Source organism: Hylobates moloch, unplaced genomic scaffold (assembly GCF_009828535.3).
Source record: "Hylobates moloch isolate HMO894 unplaced genomic scaffold, HMol_V3 SCAFFOLD_20, whole genome shotgun sequence".
Classification (NCBI taxonomy): domain Eukaryota; kingdom Metazoa; phylum Chordata; class Mammalia; order Primates; family Hylobatidae; genus Hylobates; species Hylobates moloch.
Window position 1 is genome coordinate 2994027 of NW_026652295.1, and position 26357 is coordinate 3020383.

Genomic DNA, 26357 nt, shown 5'->3' on the forward strand with positions numbered 1-26357 from the left:
CCTCTCGTCATCTCGGGATCTGAACAGATTGTTAAGGCAGAGTGAGGCAGGCCAGGACAAAACCCAAGCTCTGTCATTGCTAAAGGTAGCAGGGAGCCCCACATGGGGCTAAGATGGGGATGCTGGGATCACACAGACTCAGCCATGCATCCTGGCAACGCTGGGCAGGTTGGCTTCTCTGGGGTAAGGTGTGGAGCTGCCCAGAGAGGACTGATGCTGAGGACGGAGGATGCCTGCACCCTGCACATGGCTCCCCACAAGGAAGAAGACAGGAGTGCATTTGCTGTCCTTCCCCTGGGGCTAGCCTGACACTGAGAGGGATCATGGAGTTACTGCTCCCCAGTGCTCAGTCTCTTTGGGCCTGTTCTGTTCCTGTAAAGTAGGGAGAATGGCTCCTCTCCCTCATGAGGCTCAGATGCAGATGAGATGCACATGAAGCGCTTCCTCCCATGCCTGGCAGAGTCACTGTCCAGTGACTTTGCTTATCTTACTACCAGTTGAGCATTCTGCATCCAAAAATCTGAAGCCTGAAATGCTCTAAAATTGAGAATCTTTTGAGCACCCACATGATTCTCAAAGGAAATGCTCAATGGAGCATTCAGATTTGGGATTTTTGGATTGGGAAAGCTCAGCCAGTAAGTATCATACAAATATCCCCAAATCCCAAAACATCCAATCCCCGAAACACTTCTGGTCCCGAGCATTCTGGATAAGGGGTGCCCAGCCTGCGGAACTGAAGGCACAGTGCTGTGTGTGGCACTCTTCCCGGGTCTCATTTTTGCATTAGGCTGCTGGCCACACGGCCACATTGGGAACCAGCGGGCCTTCTACTCCTGCTATAAACGCTCGAAACCTCAGGAACTAATGACACAGGGGTGCTCTCAGCACTTGGGCACATTATGTGATATGAGGGTTGCAGGACTGACATTGAGAGAATGACGCTCAGGAACGCACCCACATATCTAAAGTAACTCAGCTGCACCGGCCACCGAGAACACACACTTGCTAGGAGATAAACCAAGGACAGCTTTAAAAGAGAAAAGGGAGTAAGAAATTTGGGAACATCAGGTTTTCCCCTGGCATAAGTCCAAGGTTAGGATGTACTGATGGGGCAGTGAGCAGCCCTGCTGGACCCCTACACATACCTCCAGCCAGGCCCGAGACGCTCACCTCCCAGCGGCGATGCAACCACAATCCTAACCCTTCCTTACTACAGGAGTCCTGGGTTCGTTTAGCCCATAAATATTCATGGCACGCCTGCTACGTGTCAGGCCTTCAGCTGGGCTGCTGCTGGGGGCACAGAAGTGTCTGGCTCTACAGACAGGGGCCCTGCCTTGCCTGGCCTCGCCGCTCTGCAGGGGTGACAGGCAGTAATAAGGAACCCTGCAATTACTCGTCGTAGCTGGGATGAGGGGAAGCGGGGAGAAGTGCTGAAGCTGTAACAGTGAATAACTGGAGGGCTGACTTGGTCTCTGAGGAGCTGAGAGGACAGGGAGTGTGCACGGGGAGGGATCTGTGCAGAGGAAGACAGTGGTGTGTCCTGGGAGCCAAACGAAGGCCAGGGTGTGAGGTGGCGGGGGGCAGAGATCAGAGAGGGCCTCCGCAGTGGCCTGGAGGACCTCGGGTCTACTCAAAAGGCACTGGGAGGCACTGGAGAGGCTTGAAGCCGGTGGTGATGTGATCAGATCATGTGTGACCTGGTGGCAGGGAGGATGGGACAAAGCTGGGAGCCCAGCCAGCCGGCCAGGGCGCGAGAGGGTGACAGACATGAGGCTGGGAGCAGGTGTTGGCTGTGGGATTAGATGGGGTGATGGGAGGAAGATTCCATGCAGAAAACTGAGCCTGGGCAGAGGAAGCTGGAAGTGGGAGATGTGGCAACTGAAAACCACGCTGCCTTCCCCCAGCACTCAGCAGCCCTGCCGATCGTGCTGCCATCAACACATCTGACAGCCGGGGGCGGCAGAGAGCAGAGGCCGCTGGGAAGGGCTGCAGGGCAGCGCGACCGCCTGAGGATGGCTCCCCAAGGAGGTGAAGCCTCTCTCCTCTTTGTTAAGTCACACGTCACCAACTGCCTCTCACCCAGCCTCCTGCCTGGGACTCTGGAAAGGAAATAAGCACCAGCAAAACTCATAAGCAAAGAAATAAATTTTTAAAAAGGATCTAATACCACTTTCCAAATATAGGAGGGAAATGAATCAGTGTAATTAGGGCTGAGAAAACAAGCTATTCCCAGACAATATTTTAACGTGAAAGAAGCGGAGTGTGATGACTTAATTAGGGAAATGCCACAAACAGATTGTACCATAAGCCTAAGAGCATTCACCTGCTAACGAGTAGGGTCTGGGGAAATCTGGGAAAGCCATCTGGACCGTCCAAAACGAGCAAGCACGGCCCCGCTGGAGAAACCTGGATTGAGTACTCACTACTCAGCGCAGGGAAGTTTGTATCTATCCAGAGCTCTCCCTCATCTTAGAGCAGCATGGCAAAGCCACCCCTGCTGGACAAGTCCTCACTCAACTTCTTAGCAGCTGCGTGACCTCTGGAAGCTGCTTAGCCTCTCTGTGCTCCCGTTTCCTCGTCGGCAAATGGGGCTAATTATAGTGCCTCTCTCATAGGCTGTCATGGAGAAATAATACAAATGAAGCGCTTGGGACTAAATATTAAATATGAATTAATATTTGCAAATCACTTAGAAAAGTAGCTGACATGTAAGTGCCATGTGAGTGTCATCTTGTTTCTTGTCACTGTCCCTGGATAAAAAGGGACCACAGATGCACCAGCACTCAGCACCCTTCATGTCAACCAGACCTGGTTCACGTCCTTCTTCTGTCCAGTGAAGCAAAAGCTTCAGGCGTCCCTGGGTAGGCCCCACCCCGCCCAGCACATGGTCCAGCCTGGGTGTCCTGACTCTCAGGTCCCTGCACAAGTTGAGGCAAAGGATGACATCCTGGCTGAGCTATGGCAGCACCAAGGAGCTTCTAGTGACCTAGTGTCCCCAATCTTCTGAACTGGGAGTCTAACGAGAGGCCTGTCCGGGTACCAAGGGCTTCTCTGATGTGGGGTTCCCGCGCATCCATTCCCATCGTAAATGGATACCTGCAGGGCACATTCTCCCACCTCACTCAGGCCCCTGCACCTGTGCCCTTGGAGCAAAGCTTCCACAGCCACTCTGATTGTAGTCCCTCCCCGCCACCCTCCATCCCGCGGCCCTGCTGTTTCATCCCTCCTGACGCATGTATGCACGTGTAACTTCCCTGTCTGTGTGCCCCACCTGCCTGCAAGTCACGTGAGAGCAAAGCTTTGCCTGTGTCTTCTCTGCTCTAGAATAGCGCCTGAAACACAGCAGGCATTTAGTAAACACTTGTTGGTTTAATGAATGAATCATCATCACAAGCATTTCTGGCCATGGGGGAAAATGAGCATATTCTGTCTTGGACAACGGCCTGGAGGTTACTTTCCCAGGGAATTTTATAACAACAATTTATCCCAGGTCTTCAGTGAGGGCAGTGAGTCAGAGCTTGGGCCGAGACCACCAGCGATCTTCAAACGGAGATCTGTATACCACTTGCATCAGAATCTTTTCTAGTGCTTATTAGAAATGCAAGTTCTCAGGGCTTATTCCAAATCTAATAGGTCAGGATCTCTGGGTGCCAGGGAGAGGCCCAGGAATCTGGATTTTAACAACCTCCCGGTGACACGTGGATCCCCAGGTTGAGAACCCCCACCTAGCTGTGGTAACGCTCCTGACACACACGAATTCTATGGATCCGAACGACTATCCAAAAACACTTCACCTTTCCCGTCTTCAGCTGCCCAACAAATAGGTCATGGCCAGGTAAAGACAACGGTGGCTCTCTGAAGGTCATGCTTAGGAAAGCTGAGGTCACAGGGGCCATCTACACCCTGAGACAGCACTCTGGCAGTGTTTAGACCTGGCAGGCAGGTAGGCTATGGGCGAGACAGCCAAATATTCGCTTGAGCAGTATATATTGGGCTCATGGCTCGCTTCTGGATTTAGGCAGGAGATGAGCAGATCCAGAGTGTGCTGGACTTGATCATGAAAGAAACCAACACCTAGCAAGTGGAGAGAGTGTCAAGGCTGCTCCATTGCCCTTGTGCAGGCCAAAAGGTCACAGGAGAATTGCACAGCTGGTTAAAACAGCTGTCTGTGCAACAAAACCAGCCCAGGTGTCAGGGACCTGCCCCGTGGAGCCTCTCTGAGCCCTGCACAGGCTCCCGCCCTGGCCAGCCCGCGGTGTGCTCACCTGGCATCACACCCTTGATGTCGCCCTCAGGGTTCATGCGGTTCTTCTGTGTGAAGTGGAGGATCAGCCTCTTTGCAGACTCAAACTGCTGGGTGGCCATTAGCCACCGGAGGGACTCGGGGAATATCCTTTAAAGACAGAAAGGGGATCAGTGAATGTCTTCCGATTCTGCACGGCACCGGGAAGCATGGCTTAGGTGTGGCCCGGGAGCTTCCCAGGCAGGTGGCGGTCAGTCTCCAGACACGCATCAGCCCAATCAGGGGAGATAAAACTGTGGGCACTGAAACGTTCCCAGTTTTCTTTTCCAAAGAGTAAAAATCGAGACCTTAAAAATGCTTAACAAAAGTTAGAAACCACATGTTCTCACCCACATATGGAAGCTTAAAAAAAAAAGTGATCTCATAGAAGTAAAAAGAAGAACAGAGGATACTAGAGGCTGGGAAGGGTGGAGGGAAACGGGATAGGGAGAGGTTGGTTGAAGGATACAAAATTATAGCTCGGCAGGAGGAACAAGTTCTAATGTTCTACGCCACTGTAGGATGACCATAGCTACTAATAATATACAGTTTCACATAGCTAGGAGGAGGATGTTAAATGTTCCCAACACAAAAAAAGTGATATTTGCAATGATGGGCATGCTAATTACCCTGATCTGATCATTTTACATTCTATGTACTGCACCATCACTGTGTACCCCATAAATATGTACAATTACTATGTGTCAATTACAAAAATAAAAATAATTTAACAAATGTAACAGAGTAGCAGATATGAACAACATTCTACCAGCTGTGTCACGAAATCAGTGTATACCTTTCAAAGTAACCATACATTTCTAAAGCATGGAGAAACAATTCAAGGAAGGCTGCTGATTTTGTTGTATTTTGTCACAATAAATAGTAATAGAATGATTTTACGTTTAAAAAATTACTTCCAAATATGACCAACCTGCAGTTATTTTCAGTTTTGGAACCTGAAGGCTCACTCTCCCGGGTTTTCCTTCAGAGCTATTTACATGTTACTGCTAACTGCCTGTCACTTTCCCTCAGACGATGCCACAACACAGTGGTTTTCCAGTTTTACCAAAGCAACAGAATCTTTTTTTTTTTTTTAAAGACAGAACCTTGTGAGGAGCCCCAAGACAAAAAAACTAGTGTTTTATTACTAATTTTATAAATTTACATTTATGACAATATATACAAGGTGCTCAAAGAGAACACCGTGACTGCACAGAGCAGGAGTTGGCACGCTATCTCTGCAAAAGTCCAAGTCACCAATATTTTAGACTTTGAGGGTGAAATGGTCTCTCCTCGTCTTGGCCTTGTGGCCTGAGAGGATGTATGGGAGTGGGTGTGGCTATGGGCTGGATGTATGGGAGTGGGTGTGGCTATGGGCTAATAATACTTTATTGCAAAACAGGCAGCTGACCTTTGACTATTTGGGAGAGACAAAAGGTAGAAATCAAAGCTCAAGATGACAGTCCTAGCTTCTTGTAGCCCTCAGTGTTCTAGTTATCACTCTACTTTATTTTAGTTAAATTGTATCAGGAAGGTCACGACTGATGCTGGTAAGAAGTTATTGTAACTACCAAACACCTGCTTTGCAAGCTCAGGATAGACTTTTTTTTTTTTTTTTTTAGATGGAGTCTTGCTCTATCACCCAGGCTGGAGTGCAGTGGCATGATCTCAGCTCACTGCAACCTCTGCCTGCTGGGTTCAAGCGATTCTCCTGCCTCAGCCTCCCTAGTAGCTGGGATTACAGGAATGCACCACCATGCTTGGCTGATTTTTGTATTTTTAGTACAGATGGGGTTTCACCATGTTGGTCATGCTGGTCTCAAACCCCTGACCTCGTGATCCGCCTGCCTCAGCCTCCCAAAATGCTGGGATTACAGGCATGAGCCACCGTGCCCGGCCTCAGGAGAGTTTTAAAAGGAGTCAAGGAGCTAGAAAAAGCGTTAATGGTGTTTCCCTCACCCCGGCCCAAATTCATATGTTGGAAACTAAACCCCAATGTGATAGTATTAACAGATAGGGCCTTTAGGGGTGATTAAGTCATGAGAACAGGAGGCTGAAGAGAGGTGCCTTGCCCCTTCCCTCATGTGAGGACACACAGAAGCCTCCATCTATGAGCAACACACGCTTGCCAGACACAGAATCTGCTGGTGCCTTAATCCTGGACATCTCAGCCTCCAGAAGTGTCAGCAATAAATATCTGTTGTTTATAAATCATCCAGGGTAAGGTATTTTGTTGTAGCAGCAGGAACAGACTGTGAGAAGTAGAAAATTTTTATTTCAAAGTCACATCACTATTGATATCTAATAACTACTGCCTCCTTCTTACCTATTTGAAAAAAGTCCAAATTTCTATTTGCTTGCAACTGCATTTTACATGATGAGGTGGTTCCCACTGAATTCGGTGGCACCTTTGGGATGGTCTGCTCTGAATGATAAGTCACTCTGGGAGACTTGGGAGCTTCCTGAAGAGCTAAAAGCTGTCCTGCTCAGCAGGTGTGTGGAATGCAGGAGGGCCATGTGGAATGGACAGAACGTCTCCGGTCATCTCACATGGAAGTCCCAAACACCTTTGCAGGCACTGATTTTTTTTTTTTTAAATACTCAAAGTTAATGTTTGTTTTCCTGGCCTCTAGCTATACAAAATTAATTTTGAATAACATAATCCAAGGAAATAGAAACAGATGCATGACATTAATATTATATGTATTCACATTTTGCTGTATTTTAAAAATCAGATCTGGCTGGGCGCGGTGGCTCAAGCCTGTAATCCCAGCACTTTGGGAGGCAGAGGCGGGCGGATCACAAGGTCAGGAGATCGAGACCATCCTGGCTAACATGGTGAAACCCTGTCTCTACTAAAAATACAAAAAAAATTAGCCGGGCGTGATGGCGGGCGCCTGTAGTCCCAGCTACGCGGGAGGCTGAGGCAGGAGAATGGCGTGAACCCAGGAGGTGGAGCTTGCAGTGAGCCGAGATCGTGCCACTGCACTCCAGCCTGGGCGACAGAGCAAGACTTCGTCTCAAAAAAAAAAAAAAAATCAGATATTTTCTTTATAATAAAACAAACACAAATGCCACCCCCCGTAGTTTAAGTTCTGATCTATACTATTTCCATCTTTCTGATGCATTTGGGTTTAGTATCTTTTTCTAATTTCTCAGGATAGACATAGAGGTCATTATTATTAATTTTCTCATAAGTATATTTAAGACTTCAAAATTCATCTATTATCATTTGAGATACATTTGTGATTTGATTCTAAATATTTTGTGATTTCTATGAGAATTTTTGCTTATCTAAGAAAATATATGAATATATATAAATATGGTAATATGACAGCACAAGCCATTTTGCAGGTAGTCTCTGCAGTTTTGAAATATGGCATACAATGTGGAAATTTGTGTCCTTTCAAAATAATTAAAATTTATTTATATCAAATGCTTATGGAACTCCATGGCAGGAAATGGATTTTGAAAATCGAGACCATAAATGAAGAACAAGGCCCAGATGACACAGCAGAGAAGGAGCTGTAGCCCCACTTTCCAACCCCTAGGGCGAGGTACCCTAAGGGCCACTGCCCAGGGCTGAGGGCACAGGTGGTGTGAACGAGCAGGGCAGAGCTTCCGCAAGAGGACATAACTTTTTCATTGCCCCAGCAATCTCAAGTCCTGTTCCTTGATTTATCCTCAAGTGTTGCCCACAGGGCGGGGAGAACCGTGGAGATGTGCTCACTATACACAGTTTTGAAGCCAGGATGGGAGGTGACAGCTCAGGGAAAATCCAAAATGCAGCATATTTGAGTATGGACATTTGAGTGGTGCCATTTTGCCTTCAAGATAAGGCCCTTGTAAAATGAGTTGGAAGAATTCCTTCTGTTTCATTTTTTTGGGGAGCAGTTTGAAAAGAGTTGGTATTACATTTTTAAAGGTTCAGTAGAATTCAGCAGTGAAGCCCTCCGGTCCTGGACTTTTCTTTTTTGGAAGACTTTTTATGACTGATTCAATCTCATTACTTGTTATTGGTCTGTTCAGCCTTTCTATTTCTTCTTGGCTCAATCATGGTAGGTTGTATGTGTCAGGAATTTAACCATTTCCTTTAGGTTTTTGAATTTATTGGCATATAGGTATTCATAGTAGTCTCTGATGATTCTTTGTATTTCTGTGGTATCTGTTGTGATGTCTTTTTTTGTTTCTGATTTTATTTATTTGGGTCTTCTCTGTCTTTTTCTTAGTCTACCTAATGGTTTATGAATTTTTAAAATCTTTTCCAAAAACCAACTTTTTGTTTCATTGATCTTCTCTATGGTTTTGTTAGTCTCAATTTCATGTGTGACTGCTCTGACCTTTATTATTTCTTTCCTTCTACTACTTTTGAGTTTGGCTTGTTCTTGCTTTTCTAGTACCTTGAAATACATTATTGGGTTGTTTATATGAAATCTCTCTAGTTTTTTGATGTAGGCATTTGTTGCCATAAACTTGCCTGTTAATATTGCTTTTGCTGTGTCCTATAGGTTTTAATATATTGTGTTTCTATTTTCATTTGTATCAAGAAATTTTTTTAGTTTCCTTCTTAATTTCTCCCTTCACCCATTGGTTGTTCATGAGTATGTTGTTCAATTTCCATGTATTTGTATGTTTTGAATGTGCCTCTTGTTATCTGATTTCTAGTTTTAGTCCATTATGGTCAGATAGGATACTTGGTATGATTTTGATTTTTAAACATTTTTTGAGACTTGTTTTGTGTTCTGCATACAGCTGATCCTGGAGAAACTAAAACCTTCTGCACAGCAAAGGAAACGATCAACAGACCGAGAAGACAACCTACAGAATGATAGAAAGTCTTTGCAAACTACTCATCTGACAGGGGATTAATATCTAGAATATATGAGGAACTCAAACACCTCAACAGCAAAAAAAGAAACAACCTGATTTTTAAAATGGACAATAATCTGAATAGACATTTCTTAAAAGAAGACACAAATGGCCAACAAACATATATTAAAAAAAGCTCAACATCACTAATCATCAGAAAATACAAATCAAAACCACAATGAGGTATCGACTCATCCCAGTTAGGATGGCTATTATCAAAAAGACAAAAAAAACAATGCTGGCAAGGATGTGGAGAAAGGGAACTCTTACATGCTGTTGGTGGGAATGTAAACTAGTACATCAGCTATGGAGAGCAGTACAGAGGTTCCTCAAAAAACTTCACACAGAACCACCTCATGATCCAGCAATCCCACTACTGGTGTTTATCCAAAGGAAAGGAAATCAGTCAAAGAGACACCTGCATCCTGAGTTTATTGCAGCATTATTTGCAATAGCTAAGATACAGAATCAACCTAGGTGTCTAACACAAATGACTGGAAAAAGAAAATGTGGTATATATACACAATGGAATACCATTCACCTGTAAAAAAGAATGAAATCCTGTCATTTGTGGCATCATGGATGGAACTGAAAGACATTATGTTAAGTGAAATAAGCCAGGTACAGAAAATTAAACACTACATGTTCTCACTCATGTGGAAGCTCAAAAAAAGATGATCTCATAGAAGTGAAAAGTAGAACAGAGGATATTAGAGGCTAGGAAGGGTAGGGGGAAGGGAGAAATAGGGAGAGATTGATTAAAGGATACAAAATTACAAGAGATAGGAGGAATATGTTCTAGTGTTCTGGACCACTGTAGGATGACTGTAGTTAATAATATATCATATAGTTTCAAATATCGAATGTTCCCAACACAAAGAAATGATAAACGTTTGGGAGAATGGATATGCTGCATGCTGTGATGTGACCACTATACATTTAATGTAGCGCAACATCACGATGTACCCCATAAATATGTACAATTCTGATGTGTCAATTTAACAAATGCCGTTACAAAGATAAACCCCTGCATTATGCATACCAGGCAGACACTGACGCTACTGGAATTCCATCAGTCCAACTGAATCCTAAAGAGGATTCAATTCTGCTGTTCCCCTTTCTTATCTGGGCCCACAGAGCCCTTGCCCTTCAGGAGAAAAGTCTCTCCTTGTCCTAGACTTCAAAGCCACAGGCACAGAACAGAGCCTGAGGCAGGAGGGTGTGTGTGCAGCCCAGCGGTGCAAGGGCCTCTGAGACTCTGCCTGCTCCTTAGTGACTCCCTCGTCTTTGTCATCCTTAAGTTGGGTCTAAAGGCAACACACTTTGGATACCTAAAAACTGACAACAACAAATAAATGTCTTTATGAGAAGTGATGATGAGCAAGTCCCCTTCTAGAGAGTCTCTGAGAATTGCAAAGCTCATAGAAAAGATTTCAAGGATATTACTGTTTACAAAGGGTTGGTGTGACCTTAGGATTTAGGAAGTGGGTATGGGCCTCTTTGGGAGCCCAAGCTTTCAATGGGTCTCCAAATTGTTTTTTTCTAATACGTACTGCGCATTGTCACTACAAATTCATCTGAAATGGATTTGTCACTACTCACTCAAATCCACTGAGCGAGTTGGATAGAAGCCCGCATGGTGTGGGTTGTGGTGGGGGCAGGCCCAGGCAGGTGGTCCAGGGGCTGGTCATGGGAGGCTCTGGAGAGGCCGGGCTCTGCTTGGACCGTCTTGGAAGATGAGCAGCTGCAGGGCAGGCCCTGGGTCCCCTCGTACTGCTGGAGGTGTGTGGGGCAGGACCCAGAGGTCAGGCGTGGGGGTGTGGGACGGTGCATTTGTTGTGTTCAGAGCGCTGCAAGCTGATAAACCCAAATGCTGGGAATGAGGTGAGAAGACGCGAGGAGAGGAGAGGGACGCAGGGCCCAGGTAGTGGAAGATCCTGAGTGTTATGGGTTCTGATGAGCAGCAGCCACGAGACTGGAGTGAACTGAAGTAAAGACACAGCGCTCCCCAGGAGATCTGGGCGCGAGACAAGGGACAGGCTCCCCGTAGCTACACGACTGTCTCCACTGGGGGGCAGCACTGCTCACCACCTTCCCCATGACGGGATTTACGACCAACAGACACTGTTCCACCAGTTCCCCCGTGTCTGATGCTTGCAAGTCCATCATATAGTGGCGCTATAATTACTCCCATTTTACAGATGGCAAAATTCAGGCCAAGAGAGTTCAAGTACATTGCCCAGGATTACACAGCTATTAAATGGCAGAGCTGGGATCTGAACCCAGGCAGTCTGATGAGATAGCCCACACCCTTAACCTCTGTGGACACAGCACAGCAGCAAACCCATATTGCCTGGACGGCACTCCGGTGACTGAAGTTGGGAAGTAGTGTTCCAGGGATGCTTCCCCAGGCATTGCGAAATGCCACAAGCCCAAAGGGTATGTGTAGGGAATACTTAAGTTTTACGATGCACTCCATGAATTTAAATTTGCTGCAAAATCGTTAAGAATTCGTTGGCCTGTCAGCCTCTGAGCAAACCCAGAGATGGTTGTTTTAGTTTGGATAATGTGCAGCGTGGCCATATTGTGGGAACTTAATGAAATCTCTGCTGACAAGTACATAATGTAATAACGCCACACAAATTAAAAAGCCAGCCAAGGGCCCAGGACTTGGTAGAAATAGAGCTGAGCCTTGGAGAAATTGATCACTTTCAACAAAAAGTCAGGAAGCACGATGGGTAGCTGGAGCCACATCTGTCTGGTTCATCCTCCCCTGCAGATGGCCAAAAAGCGACCTTGAGGATGACTTCTGCAACAGTAAAATACGACCAGACATTAAAACCACAGCAGCTTCCCTGGGAGAAAGCCTTGAAGTTGGCTCTCAGAGTGGCTGTGGCCAGGATGGCAGTGCAAGAGGAGAGGTGCAAGCTGGAGGAGTCCCACTATCTTAGTCTGTTTGTGTTGCTATAAAGGAACACTGGAGGCTCTGGAGGCTGGGTAATTTATAAAGAAAAGAGGTTTATTTGGCTCACAGTTCTGCAGGCTGTACAGGAAGCATGGCACCAACATCTGCTCTCCTTCTGGTGAGGCCTCAGGAAGCTTCTACTCATGGTGGAGGGCAAGGGGAGCTGGCATGTCACGGGGTGAGAAAAAGGGCAAGAGAAGGGGGAGGTGACAGGCTCTTTCAAACAACCAGCCCTTGAATGGCCTAATAGAGATCACTCATTACCGTGGGGAGGGCACCAAGCCCAGGGGATCCACCCCCGTGACCCAAACACCTCCCACCAGGCCCTACCTCCAACACTGGGGGTCACATTTCAACGTGTGATTTGGAAGGGACTCATGTGCAAACTGTATCACCCAGGTAAGGGAAAAAGAATTTGGTTCATGCAGCAAAGGGCTTGCTTGAAACCACAGATGTGGAACAGGAAGTTTCTAAAGCTGTAAGTATTTAATTCTTTACTATGTGGTGGTACTATCATTATCCCCATTTTACAGGTGGGAAAACTCAGGCAAAGAACGTTCAAATACATTGCCCAGGATTACACAGCTATTCAATGGCAGAGCTGGGATTTAAACCCAGACAGCCCGACTGGAGAGACTGTCAGGCTGGGAAGACCTAAAGGAGCCCAACCTTCACACCTAACAAGTGATTGCTCTAAGCTGGCTGGCTCACTGATCCCCAGGGCTTCTGTGGGAAGGATGTGGGCAGAACTAAAAGTCTCCACTCACCCTCCAAGACCTAAACCCCAGGTAGGGAGTGAGAAGCAGAGAAGGACAGAGAGCCCTGCTGGATACAGAGTGGAGAATATTTTTCTCTTTGCTTCTAAAGAGCCGTTCAGGACAAGGACGCTGTCTAGAGCAGAACGTTCAAGCTGAGGTCACCCAGGACCAGGAAGGAGCAGGGAGAGGTGCTGCTGGGCTGTGTGTCTGCAGTGACCCAGGGGTAGAGGGAGGCAGATAGCTGCCTTCCCACCAAGCAGGCGTCAGTGTCCGCAGCGCGGTATGGATACAGCAGTGGAGGGGCACAAGGATTCCTCCTCTAGGGTAAGTAGGACACTTGCCAACTTGGAGGATTTTAGAGCAGATGTTTGCTGATGGGTCAAGAACATGCTGAGCAGATGGCATACGGCAGCGCTACGACATGCACAGGTGGTACTTGGTTACTGACCAGCTGAGGGTAGGCACAAAACCCGCATTCTCAGTGGCACATCCAGGCAGGTGTCCTCACTGGCTCCGGGTCTCAGTTTGTCTCGACACTCTGACCCCCCACATTCCAGCAGAACTTGGGGACTGTGGAGAGGGCTCTTTCCTCCTGATGACACATCTAGTGGAGTTCTCTTCTGAAGGTGAATGACAGATTGGACCCAAGCCCTTTTCAGAAACCCCTTCAGGATGGTTGGAAGATCCACAATCTTCATTCCTGATTCTGGAACCCCCAAAGCATTCTGGCCATAATACCTGAACTGGCCTGAACTCAATGCAGGCAGAACCCAACTGGGATACTAGTGCCTTTAGCCTTCACTTGTCCCTCCTCACGGAGCCCTGCAGATGTTCCACTGCAGGACAGTCATATGCTGGACGACAGACTGAGGCCCAGGCCCTGCTGGCGTCCAATACGGACGTATCTCGGATCAGCAAGAGCTGCTCAGGAACCACACCATGGTCGGTGCATGCTGAGCACCTGCTGGGACAGCCCCCTGTGACACTGTCCACAGCAGCCGGAAGCGGTGACTGACTGTGAGTTACAGTGGAGGATGCCAGGGTCGAGTCTGGCTATGGAATTAATTAAGCAAATCACAGATAAACCCGTTCTCTACTTAAAAACTAAAATATTACAGATTCTATCAATGGATGAATGGGTAATAAAATGTGGTCCATTTGTACAACGGAATATGATTTGGCCTTAAACAGAAGGGATCTGACACCTGCTACAGCATGGGAGAACCTGGAGGACACCGTGCTATGTGCAACAAGCCAGTTCCAGAGGGAGGAACACCTTCACATTCCACTCACGTGAGGCACTAGAGGAGTCAAACTCAGAGAAAGCAGAGTGGGGGCTGCCAGGACCTGGGATAGAGGAAGGTGAAAAAATTCTAGAAATGGACGGTGGAGATGGCTGCACAACATTGTGGATGTGGCCACTGAGTTGCACAGTTAAAAATGGTTACAGTGGAAAAGTTTATGTTACGCGTATTTTACCACAATTAAAAGAAAATATTACAGAGAAGTCGAAAGCCTCCCCACGCCGCTCACCCCAATCCCAGTGCGCCTGCACTCACCCTCCCATCCTCCAGGGCTAAGCCCTCCCTGGCTGGGTACGTGTTCTTCCAAACCGTATTCAGGGCACTGACACGCACCTGCATCTCCAAGTGCCGCCTCTGCTATGACACACTGCCCCCCACATCTCAGTGAAAGACGCCAGTCTCACTCTAAACATTCCCTTCCTTTCAGATTGGCACACATTTGCCCACCTGGTGCTCAGAGACAGTTCCCCCAGGTGTGCACACTGGCTCGTCTCCTGAGTTCTTGAATAAAAGCACATTAATTCCTACTTGTGAGAAGAGGGCACTAACTCAGGGTCGATCGAACTTCACAAACACGTGAACCATGCCATTTTCCAGCATGTACTTGGGACATAAAACCTAACATAAAACCACAGCATGGGCTGGTTGTGGTGGCTCACGTCTGTAATCCCAGTACTTTGGGAGGTCGAGGGGGGTGGATCATGAGGTAAGGAGTTCGAGACCAGCCTGACCAACATGGTGAAACCCCGTCTCTACTAAAAATACAAAAATTAGCCAAGCATGGTGGCGTGGGCCTGTAATCCTAGCTACTCAGGAGGCTAAGGCAGGAGAATCACTTGAACCTAGGAAGCGGAGGTTGCAGTGAGCCGAGATCGTGCCATTCCACTCCAGCCTGGGCAACAGAGCGAGACTCTGTCTCAAAAAACAAACAAACAAACAAAAAAACCCCAACAACCCACAGTGTGGATCAGCAGGTCCCTTACCCCATGGCTTCAATTAATCTAAAAAGAGCCAAGGGCTGGGCACTTTGGGAGGCCGAGGCGGGTGGATCACTTGAGGTCAGGAGTTTGAGACCAGCCTGTCCAACATGGTGAAACCCTATCTCTACTAAAAATGCAAAAATTAGCCAGGCGTGGTGGCGGCCGCCTATAATCCCAGCTACTCAGGAGGCTGAGACAGGAGAATCACCTGAACCCGGGAGGCTTGTAGTGGACCAAGGTCATGCCACTGCACTCCAGCCTGGGCAACAGAGTGAGACCCTGTCTCAAAATGAAAATAAAAATAAACATGAAAAGAGCCAAGAATTCAAAATTAAGTAAAAGGGGTCTCTGCGTGAATGCAGAGGTAACTCAGTCCGCTCACTGAAAACACAGACTGGCTTCACGGAGGCGCGCCCAGGGTCTTCACTCAGACAACTGGGTCCTAGCTGACAAAGCCCCAGGCCACTAACGCTGGGCAGACGCCTCGGAGCAGGGTGGCACCCGACCGTAATAAGGACTGTGGGCTGACGAGCAGGTGGCAGGAGGCAGCGGGCCAGCTGCACACAGGCGTTCCAGCCTCCTTGGTGGTACAGGAGCTTCACACACAGATGCTTCTGAAGGATTACACCACGGTCACACAGAAGTACCCGCTGCCACAGGGATGGCTCTCCAATCGCTCACCAGGGACAGGCAACGTTACAAAACGGAACTACAGTCAGAAGGGCATCTCCGGGTTGCACTTAACCCAGCCCCTCACTGCATGGCAGGTGACCTAGGCCTGGCCATGCTAATACCCTGCCTGGGGCTTCATGAATGGCAGAGGCAGGCCTGGAACCTGGGGCTTAAGGCCCCTAGACCAGTGGAGTTTTCCTACATCACACCATGATCGCAGTATTGCTTCTACAGCAGGAAAAAGGTATTCTACAAAGAGTCCCACCCAAATTAGCGACGCGGAAGAGCTGGTTCTTAGAGATGTATGTGGAACTTCTCCCCAGTGGTATCATGTACACAGTGTTACTGTATCAAGGCAGGAAAATTTCTCCGTGTTTTCTTAATACCATCACATCGTCACTCCTCAAAGCTGAGTGTCAGCACGAAGTTCAAGTGGGAGCACCATGTCTCTCCTCTGACACCTGATGCATCGCAGGGTAATTGATGATTTAACAGCGGTGTGTTGCTTGTGGTCCACATTCCCATCTCTGTCCTCTTTTCTGGAGTGGAGATTTGGCTAAGTCTCAAGCCCATCTGATTGACATTTCATGGATCTGTTTTACACCTTAGTCCCTGTAACCTGAGCAATTGCTCAGTAGAATCTGTAATTAAAACTCAATACTGTGAAACCCTACGAGGTTGATCATTTTTCCTTGACATCTAAAAATAAAATAAATTATTCCCCTATCCAGTTGGAGACTGGATATGTTGGCTGCCTTCTTGCCAATTCACTTAACACCTGCTCTGATGAAATGCCAGCTTGGCAACTGTATGAGACGCACGTCTACCCTCTTTAACGTACTGTACTAGCACATTTACTCATAAAGAAAATACAGGAAGGGAATAAGATGCACTGCCCATGCTTATTAATTTTACCCTCAAGTCATTCCTTTATTTGTTTTTTGAAATATTTAGTTGCAGGGCGATACCTGTGCAGACAGGTGTGCCTTCCTGTCTGTGGTTCCACGTGATGCCATTCATGGGCTAAACATGCACTGGGCACCATCCACCTGCTGCGGACGGGCTGGCCTGGAGATGAAACACACACAGTGTCTGGGCCCCAAGGAGCTCACTGTCTAGTTGGGGCAAAAACGTGTAAATTAATAAATGCCCAATGAAGGAGGAGCTTCTATCAAATAGGCCTTCCCATCACAGAGTGGGGGATACAGCAGGGACTGGGGGAGAGAGGAGAATCTCAAATGGCATCGTGGAGATAAGGTTTCCCTGAATGTGATGTGAGAAGGGCTGTAGGCTGCAGTGAGGGTGCTTCTGATCTAAAGGGGTGATTCTAGCCGCTGATGCTTTGGGGTGTTGCCACGTATCAGAGTATTATGAGATTCTGAAGAGATTCTAAAAAAATAATAAATTAAAGGCTAAAGTTGAATTAAGTACCAGTTTTGGGAGTATCTTTAGTTTCTGGCTCAAAACTTTTGCAAAAAATATAAGCTTGGATTCTGTACATAATCTTCCACTTGGATTTTTTAAACATTAGTCCTGTTTGGTATTAAAACAATAAGGTGGCTTTCATTAAACTTCAGACTTTAGAGAGAGGGAATGAGTATCATGAAATCGAATAAAGATTGGCTCTGAGGATGGTTAGACCCCAAGGTTTTCGTAAGGCAAATGAATTGCTTGAAAATCTCTCGAAAGAAAAAGCGCATTCATAATTTAAATGACTATGCTGCTAATATCTGTTACAAAAGCTCAGAACCTTGCGTCTCATTTGTCTTTCAAAGTGATATACACCGAGGCTCCAAAATTCTGCTCTAGAAAAATTATGGTGGAACTCTCTTGGGAGCCCTGGGTTTGTGCCAATTTTGTAGCCCTGGGCAAGTCACCTTATTCCTTCGGGCCTCAGTTTCCCTACATCTGTAGACCGGGGTGTGGAACAGCACCAAGGTCTTGCCTGGCTTCAACACTCTCCATCTAGACTTAGGGCTAATGCTCACTGTTGCCTCCTTCTGGAAGGTGAAGAAGATGCTACTCCTGACAACACACTTAGGCTGCTTTAGGTTTTTGCCAGACCAGATGACGTCAGTGCCTAAAACACCTTTGGAGTCGGACTTTTCATGATTAACCAACTCTGAATGTATAACAATTGGCATACATTTAAAACATCCCTTAATTCATATTATAAGCGGATGAATACTTGGAATCCAGTTGCAGGTTCACCTACAATCTATAACCTTCCATGTGGCTGGGTTCACCTTCTCCCTCCATCTGCACCTTTCACTCATTTATACGTACAAGCAATTGTCAGGCTGCAGAAAATATAAGGCACACGGAGCCTTCAAAATATAATGTGGTAGGGGATTCATTTGGCAGATGATTTTTAAAAAGTCTGATGTTGTAAAACAATGTGAGGAGGTAGGTGGGCAGAGGAATAAGGGCATTCTGTTGCTTCTGCTCCTAAGCAGAATTTGATCGACACCTCTATGTTAGCGGCCTCACCTCCTAGTGAAACGAGTCACACCACCTTAGCCAATTCTGATGGCCAAGTGAGGCTGTCCCGATCGCACTCAGGACTGCCACTCTTTAGTACTGGCCATGTGGTCTGCCAGAGTCCCTAGGGCCAAGCAGATGGGCGGCTGGGTCCCCTTGTCCTCATTCCAGCCACCCTGTGGACGTTTGCCAGACGCCAGCAATGGCAACACCCTAGCAACTGACCCCAGACACCTGTCACCAGAGGCCCACTCACTTGGTCTCTGTCAGTTGCCAACAGCCCAGCCCCACCACCCCACAAAGTGCACACATGCACACACAGATGCATGCTGCCAGTGCTCTGCCTGTTTCAAAGCTGCAGTGCATCTCAAACTGGCCTGGAGCAACCCCAGCTTCTCAGTGGGAGCAGCGTGGTGAGATGGACTCTTGGGGCACATCTTAGCATGAGGACAGGAAGGACGAAGGCTGACATCTCTCCGGAGCAGAGGCTCAGTGCTCACTTCTCCCTCGCAGGAGTCTCTCCGCTTCTACTTGCAGGCATTTATATTGACGCAGGGGTTCCTATAGTCTTACACAATCTCTGTGGAGTGTTGCCTGAGGGCTCCCTAAAATTCAATGCCATCAGCAAATCCCAAAATACCCACTTACAGAAAGCATTTCAATCTCACTTTTAATTGCTCCATTTTTATGACTGAAGTATGGGTTACCATTTTATTTCCACACCTGCCTTTTGTCCGTATTCCCTAATCTTTCTCCCATCTGGATAGTTTGTAGGCAAAAAAGATTTGACCAAGAAAATTTTTTTTATGTTTCCTATTGATCTCTCAAATTAATTATTGGATAACTTGTAAAAATAATTATTGCCTATTGATTCAAGCTCCCGGAGACTGCATGGTTTTCATGGCTCACCTCTTCCACTTTCCTCTGAGGAAAGCATTTTCCTGCATGCTTAACTGTTGCTGTAACTGAATTCAGTTCCCTCCTCTCATGTAGGGAACCCACAGCACTTATTTTATCTGTAATAGAGTCTCTTTGTATAATGCAGAATTTTGCCCCCCTTTTGAAATAAAACTGTTTTTAATAGAGGAAGTTGTTGTGTCTGTCAAGTGTGTTTGGGCAAGAAAAAAAGGCTGATACCTGCTGGATTATGTGTGTATAAAAATTCTTGGCCGGGAACGGCGGCTCACGCCTGTAATCCCAGCATTTTGGGAGGCCAAGGTGGGCAGATCACCTGAAGCTGGGAGTTCGAGACCAGCCTGACAAACATGGAGAAAACCTGTCTCTGCTGAAAAACTCTGTCTCCACAAAATTAGCTGGGCATGGTGGCGCATGCCTGTAATCCCAGCTACGGGGGAGGCTGAGGCAGGAGAATCGCTTGAACCCAAGAGGCGGAGGTTGTAATGAGTCGAGATTGTGCCATTGCACTCCAGCCTGGGCAACAAGAACAGAACTCTGTCTCAAAAAAAATTCTTAAGTGGTCTTTTAAAAGTCATTTCAACGATAACAAGAAGCAAAATTAATTGATCAGCTTAACCCATTTTTATTGAGCCCTTATCAGGGCAGGTACTGATACCCCAATAATTTTAAGAAATGTTTTTGTCAATGTTAAACAATGTACTTAAATAAAAAAGAGGGCATGGAGGATTCCTCCCAGGACAGAAGTGTAGCTCTGCCAAGTAAATGCTGCTCTCAGCAGCCCAGGGCCCTCTGCTTGCCCAGCATTCCGGGTCCCTGGGCCACAGAACCCCAGCTCAGCGTGTGTGACTGGGCTGAGCAGCAGGTGGTGGTCCCTGTGGCTCTGGAGTCCACCTGCTGGAATTCAGACCCCAGGCCCACTTACTAGCCATGGGGCCTCAGCAACACCGCATCTCTCTGTGCCTCAGTTTCCTCATCTGTACTGGAGGCCATCCTGGTATCTACCTCAGAGGGTCTTCAGGAAGATTTAAGGAGTTACGTAAAATGCTTAGCAGGGTCTAAGAAACAAACCCTAAAGAGATGCTAAAAATCAGTATTACTCTGACCAAAATATTTTTAATGATATTTAAAAGAGCCAAAAAATTAGGGCTATTTACATATTGGAATTTTTTTTAATGAGGCATTTATTTAACCTGAGGCCATTTAAATGTTTTATAATAGCTTTCTTCTTGAAATTGAAAAAAATTAAAACTCCTTGTAGCATGTCCGTTTTTTTCCAAGGGTTTCTGCATGGCCAGCGTCTGGAGTGTCTTCTCCCAGCCAGTGTCCTGTACAGCAGCACACTCTCACGTCCTCCACGCTAGGGTTTACCTCCTCATCTGGGGAACCGGTTCTGTTCCTTACCCTCCAATGTTATGCAGTGCAGCGTGATCCTTCTCTGATTTCCTCATTATTTCTCATACTGCTTCTTCTTATTGCTTTCCCAGATGCTTTTGATGATCACGCTGATTGCCAGCAGCTCTCTAATTCACCAGCTTCACACATTCGGCCCTTTGTGTTTCTATCTCCAGGCATTTCATGCAAAACACACACATTAGGTGGGCTGGAGGTGAGAATATTTTTCTACTAGGTGTGCACCTGATTAAAAGTCTTGGGGGAAAGTGCAAAAAAACTGCACACACTCGCTTCCCGCAGGGTTGGAGGGATGGATTTGGGTGTGGAAAGCACTTTGCCAGCAAGATGCCCCATCTGTGCCTGCAGGGAGGTCGGGGGAGCAGGCGGGGGAAGCCTTCTCTTCTCATGAACCTGGAACACTGCCGTGACTGAAGACTCCACAAATGCGTGCGTGTCCCCACAGTGCAGAGGAAATGCGTAGAGCCAGGACCAAGTTTGTTTTACTTGCTTTCATCACTTCCAGGAATACTGATGACTTCTGCAATCTGAGACGGTCAAGCTGTCTGTTCCGATTGTGGAACTGGACAGGACCATCAGATCTCACAGGCCCTTCGAGGATGGCATCTGTTTCATTTCACTACACAATCTCGAACCCTCTTTCATGTAAGAAAAGTGTGTATTCGGCTGGGCGCGGTGGCTCATGCATGTAATCCCAGCACTTTGGGAGGCCGAGATGGGCAGATCACTAGGTCAGAGATCCAGACCATCCTGGCTAACATGGTGAAACCCCATCTCTCCTAAAAATACAAAAAAATTAGCCAGGCATGGTGGTGGGCACCTGTAGTCCCAGCTACTTGGGGGGCTGAGGCAGGAGAATGGCGTGAATCCAGGAGGCAGAGCTTGCAGTGAACTGAGATCACGCCACTGTACTCCAGCCTGGGCGACAGAGTGAGACTCCGTCAAAAAAAAAAAAAAAAGAAAAGAAAAGTGTGTGTTCGATGCAGCTGACTCACAGGATCTTCTTTTGCGACTTCTTATCATCCTTTTTCAAAATATGTTAGGTCCTCTGTGTGATTCCCAAACAGCAGGGCTCAGCGGCGTCTCCAGAGCCCTTCTTAAAACACAGGCTGCCAGGCCCACCGCAGGCGTTTTTATTCAGCAGGCCTGGGGCGGGGGCTGGGCCTGAGATCTGTATTTCCAGCAAGTTCCCAAGTGACGCTGATGCTGCTGGCCCACGGACTGCACTTTGAGAACCACTGACATCTGAAAACCAGTTCTGAATGCTTTTCCCACATTTATGAGTGATTTGGTGAAGCTTTTTTCATTTCTTAGTTTCCCCACCTACAAATAGGAATAAATCCACCAACCTCTGGTTCCTTGGATCCAGGAAGAGCTAAGGAATTCGAGAGTACTATGGTTAATACATTTTCACACGTAAGAAGCGTGCAGCTGATTTGAAGAAGAGCATATTTCTAAGATGTGAAGACACAATCAGCAAATGTCACAGTCCATGTGTCTGCCACGAGGGAGGCATAAGATGTCCAAGTGCAATGTTTTCTTTCTTTGCCCCACTGTTCCATGAGGGCAGGACTGTCTGCCTTGCTTACGATGACACCTCCACCCCTAGAAAACATTTAAGCACTCACATGTTGGGCTGAGAGCCCTCACTGGGGAGCTTGTTGAATTAGCATCAAAATTCTGCCCCTACTCTTAGAGCAGACAAGCACATTGTTTTTTTGAGATAGGGTCTTGCTCTGTCACCCAGGCTGCCATGAAGTGGTGCAATCATAGTTCACTGCAGCCTTGAACTCCTGGGCTCAAGTGATGCTCTCACCCCAGCCTCCTGAGTAGCTGGAATATAAGCGCATGCTCCCATGTGTGGCTAATTGTTTAAATTTTTGGTAGAGATGGGGTCTCCCTTTGTTGCCCAGGCTTGTCTTGAACTGCTGTGCTCAAGTGATCTTCCTGCCTCAGTCTCCCAAAGTGTTGGGTACAGGCATGAGCCACCATGCCCAGCTGCAAATTTTGTGTTATAAATGATCATGTGTACTCAGTACCCTTAATTTACCTGATGAGGAATGGTGATGGCATGCACCAATGTTTTGGGAGAGTGGCACTCACATCTCCATTATCTCCAGAAGTCCTTACTCCCTGTGACTTCTTCCAAACCACTTTAGATAAACACCACACGGGCAGTCTCTCCAACAGCCTTCTCCCTCCCTTGTCATTCCTCAATAGTGAATTCCTGCGCAAGAAATCTGATGTCACCCTGTCCCACATATTACCTTCCTGATCTTCCATGCTGTGATTTTCTAGGATGTTCTAACGTAACGCAGACCTGGACCTCCAAACACAAGACCAGGCTGTGTCTTGCACAAGGACTCCCAGCTGAAGAAGAAGCTCTGTCATTAAGCCATGCGCCCAGTGCAGGCTATGGCCACCTGGAAGGGGCACCTTTCCGCAGTGTGTACAATTTCAGAGCAGCAGCTCTTGCACTCAGCTCCCTCTTCCATTCTGGCACCTCCTGCCACCTATCTTCCCAGCGCATCTAAGCAGAATCCCTCCTAGATGCTCCTAGATACTCCCTTCTTCTTGTGGTTTGGATCTTGCATCTTCCCCCCCAACCCCTCGTTGTTGGCTGTGCCCCCGGAAGGATTTCAGGTTTATTCTGGAAGAAGGATCAGTCGGTATGACTTCCTTCTAGATGAGCGCTAAATCCCTGCTGCTCTTTACTGAGTGACAATAAATGCCTGAGCAAAATGACTGAAGATTCATTTCTCTTCAGGCATCTGCGTCCATCAGTGCAATTACCCAGCGCTTTGACGGGGCTTACTTTCATGTGAAAAGTACTCACAAGTGCTCTTTCTTCTGCGCTCCTCCTTCACAACTAAGTGCTCAAGTTTGACTCTGCAAACCACATGAGAATACCAAGTGAGCACACCCTCCCATTCTCTGGCCACCAGCTGCTGCAGCTCTTCCTTCACCTAAAGCCTGGCTGATCCTGCCATGGCCCAGAAGGCTCAACATATTATAAGCATCCCCAGGCAGCTCATGCAATGACATCGCTCGCCTATCTTGGCTTCACTTGCTGGAGCATAAATCATTCATGCGTCCCATCTTCCCGGTGTCACCAGAGACTCCTGTGCTCACTGCACCCCCCACCAGGTCCCTGTCCAGTCTCTGGGTGCAACACGCTGCTGCCGCTGCTGCCACCTTTTCCTGGCCAGCGTCTCCACCATGGGGGTCACTTCATTCCAGAACTCTGCAACCCTGCGGCTGCTGCATATTAATCAAGGCTTTGTATTTTCTGTATTTCCTAGTGTTTTAACATCGAGAGCCTTGCTGATTCTAGAGAGGCTGCTCCTCCCAGGGTTCGCTAATTCCTAGACAGAGTAAGAGATTCACCCGCAAGTGTACTTTTCACACACAAACCAACCCATCCAGAGCTGATACCCCAACCACTTCCTGTGTTGGGCTCTCACACATGGGCCACCATCCACCTGCCCCAGTCACCCCGGGGCCAGCTTCCAGACACCTAGGGACAGCCCTAAGCCCACGCGCTGCAGAAATGATCAAACTACTGAAACTCATCCCGCACACCCTGCCTCAACGGCTCCTCCTGCAGAAACCACAATAAAGGCTCCTGCCCACGTTTTCGCCTCCCCGTCTGCCTCCTGGCCCACCCTGGTGCTTCCCAGGAGGCCCTGTGTGGCCCCACGTACCCCCTCCTCCTGGGAACTGCGAGTAATAAATGATCTTTCAATGGCAATTGTCTCCTGGCCTGCCGACACTCACTTTACCTGGATGATAATAAAACCCACATCTTAACACAGGCTGCGGCCTCAGTCAAGTCTCCTGGTCACCTCATCCTGTCACCCTCCACAGTAGGATGGCAGGACAGGACTTCAGCCTCCAGCCCTCCTGAGCTTGCATGTTTCTTAAAGCTCTGGCCTCCCCATCTCAGGAAACAGAGCCAGCTGCCACCACTGCCTCCTCTCTCACCTTTGAGAGTCACCTCAGATCCCTCAGCAAGTCTCACCAGGGCCACTCTCAAAGCATCTCTTGAATCAGCCCTCTGCAGGTGACACCCAGCCTTCCCCAGTACAGGCACCAGGATGTCACACAACCCAGTGTGTGCGCTGTCTCTGTCCTGGCCCTCGCCCAGCTCTATGCCTTCTCCACAAAGCAGACAGATGGGTCCTCACAGAGCACAATCCGGGACATAGGATTCCCCTGCTCAAGACCCTCCAGTGCATCTTCATGTCTTTGTAGAATAAGCCCGCGCTCCTCAGGCCCCACAGGGTCTGACCCCACCTGCCTTTCCAAGTCACCTTCTGTCCCCTCTTGTCCCCCATGCTCCAGCCATGCTGGCCTTCCTCTCACGGTTCCAGGAGAAGCCGAGCGGAAGCCAGCTTTTGCCTTGGCTTTTCCCCTTTGCCCAGAACACTTTTCCGCCCAGAAGTTTGTGTGACTTCCTCTTTCTGAACATTTAGGCCTCAGCATGAACATCAGCCCCTCAGAGGGGTCTCTCCTGACCACCCTACTTGGTAAAAGCATGTTCCTCACGTGTGTGTGGGTTCTTCAGGCTCCCACCCGCCTCCGCCCCGCAATGTGCTTTTCAGGCGATCGGGGGCTTGCTCTGGAGATGTATCTAGAACACCTGGCACCGGCGACAGCATCAGCATAAGGCAGCGTGGCTGCTTAACAAATACCAGCTCCCTTCACTGCCCGTTCAGATTCCTCTATTTTCTACAGTTCCTGAGATGCACACTCCCCAATCTACAGGTTTGGGCCCTCATAGTGGATTCCCCGTGGATCTGTGATCTTTGCCTGTGAGCTCATCTTTAAAGAGAATTTTCTTCCGTGTGAGTCCTGGATGCCTCTGTGGGAGGCTGTGTTTTGGACCCTGAGGGGTCCAATGAGCTTCACTGGTTCTGACATTGATATCTCAGCCTCAGGGAGCAGCTGGAATTTGGAACACACAGCCCTGTGTGGTGCAGACTTCAAGGCTCCAATTTCTTCAGGGTGAACCTTTTTCTGCCCATGGTCCAAGGTAGTCCGCCAGCTCTGGGCTGTGTCCCTGTGGCAGGCAAAGATCTCCCAGTCCTGTGGCCATTGACAGTTTTGACTCCTGGCTTGACTGAAGGAGCTCAGTTCTAACGGCATCAGAGGCCTGGGAGCTCAGCTCTAGCCCCCGGGCAGGTGTTGAAACCCAGGCTCCTCATGCTTCTCTCTGGTTCAGATGCCCTGGGAGCTGCCTCTGTGTCTGCTCCTGCTGGGAGTCCCTCCTTGGTTTGACCCTTGGGAACTTCCCTTTCTTGCACTGGAGCTCAGCGTTGTACTTCTAAAACTTGCTATATTTTATCCAGCATTTATATGTGTGTGTGGAGGGGTCCCTGTCTGTTCAGTCTACCATCTCAACCAGAAGATCCCCTCTGGCCAGTCCCCACACGTTTGTCTTTACTGCCCCTACCCCCAAGAAGCCGACCCTTGGGGACTGTGCCTCGTGCAGCTTGGTTTCCAGTCTTTGTTAATGTACGTGCTCCCCCGTCTGCTCTTCAGAGATACAGCACTCCAAAGCACCAAGTACGCTGCTGGGCACCCTGGTGCATGCAATAAATACTTGCTCATTAAAGGAAAGCAAGCAACTTTCAATATTTTGCTACCAACAGCTGGTCATGCTGGCTGGTGCTACAGCTCACCCCCTCTCCCCAGCGGGCCACTTCAAATCCTGTC

At 47.9% G+C, this 26357-nt stretch overlaps 2 protein-coding genes across 4 annotated transcripts in view; one reads left to right on the plus strand and one right to left on the minus strand.

Moving 5' to 3' along the window:
* Positions 1–16550, plus strand: part of PSMG4 (proteasome assembly chaperone 4) — a 52716-nt gene extending 36166 nt beyond the window's left edge. The window contains exon 3 of the mRNA XM_032140434.2: positions 9035–16550. Coding sequence (XP_031996325.1) covers positions 9035–9111 — 77 coding nt within the window. The 3' untranslated portion in view covers positions 9112–16550. The remainder of the gene's footprint in view (positions 1–9034) is intronic.
* Positions 1–26357, minus strand: part of SLC22A23 (solute carrier family 22 member 23) — a 185730-nt gene that overhangs the window by 26053 nt on the left and 133320 nt on the right. For all 3 annotated transcript variants that reach the window (XM_058432132.1, XM_032140432.2, XM_032140431.2), the window contains one exon: positions 4266–4393. In XM_058432132.1, the coding sequence (XP_058288115.1) occupies positions 4266–4393 (128 nt within the window). The remainder of the gene's footprint in view (positions 1–4265; positions 4394–26357) is intronic.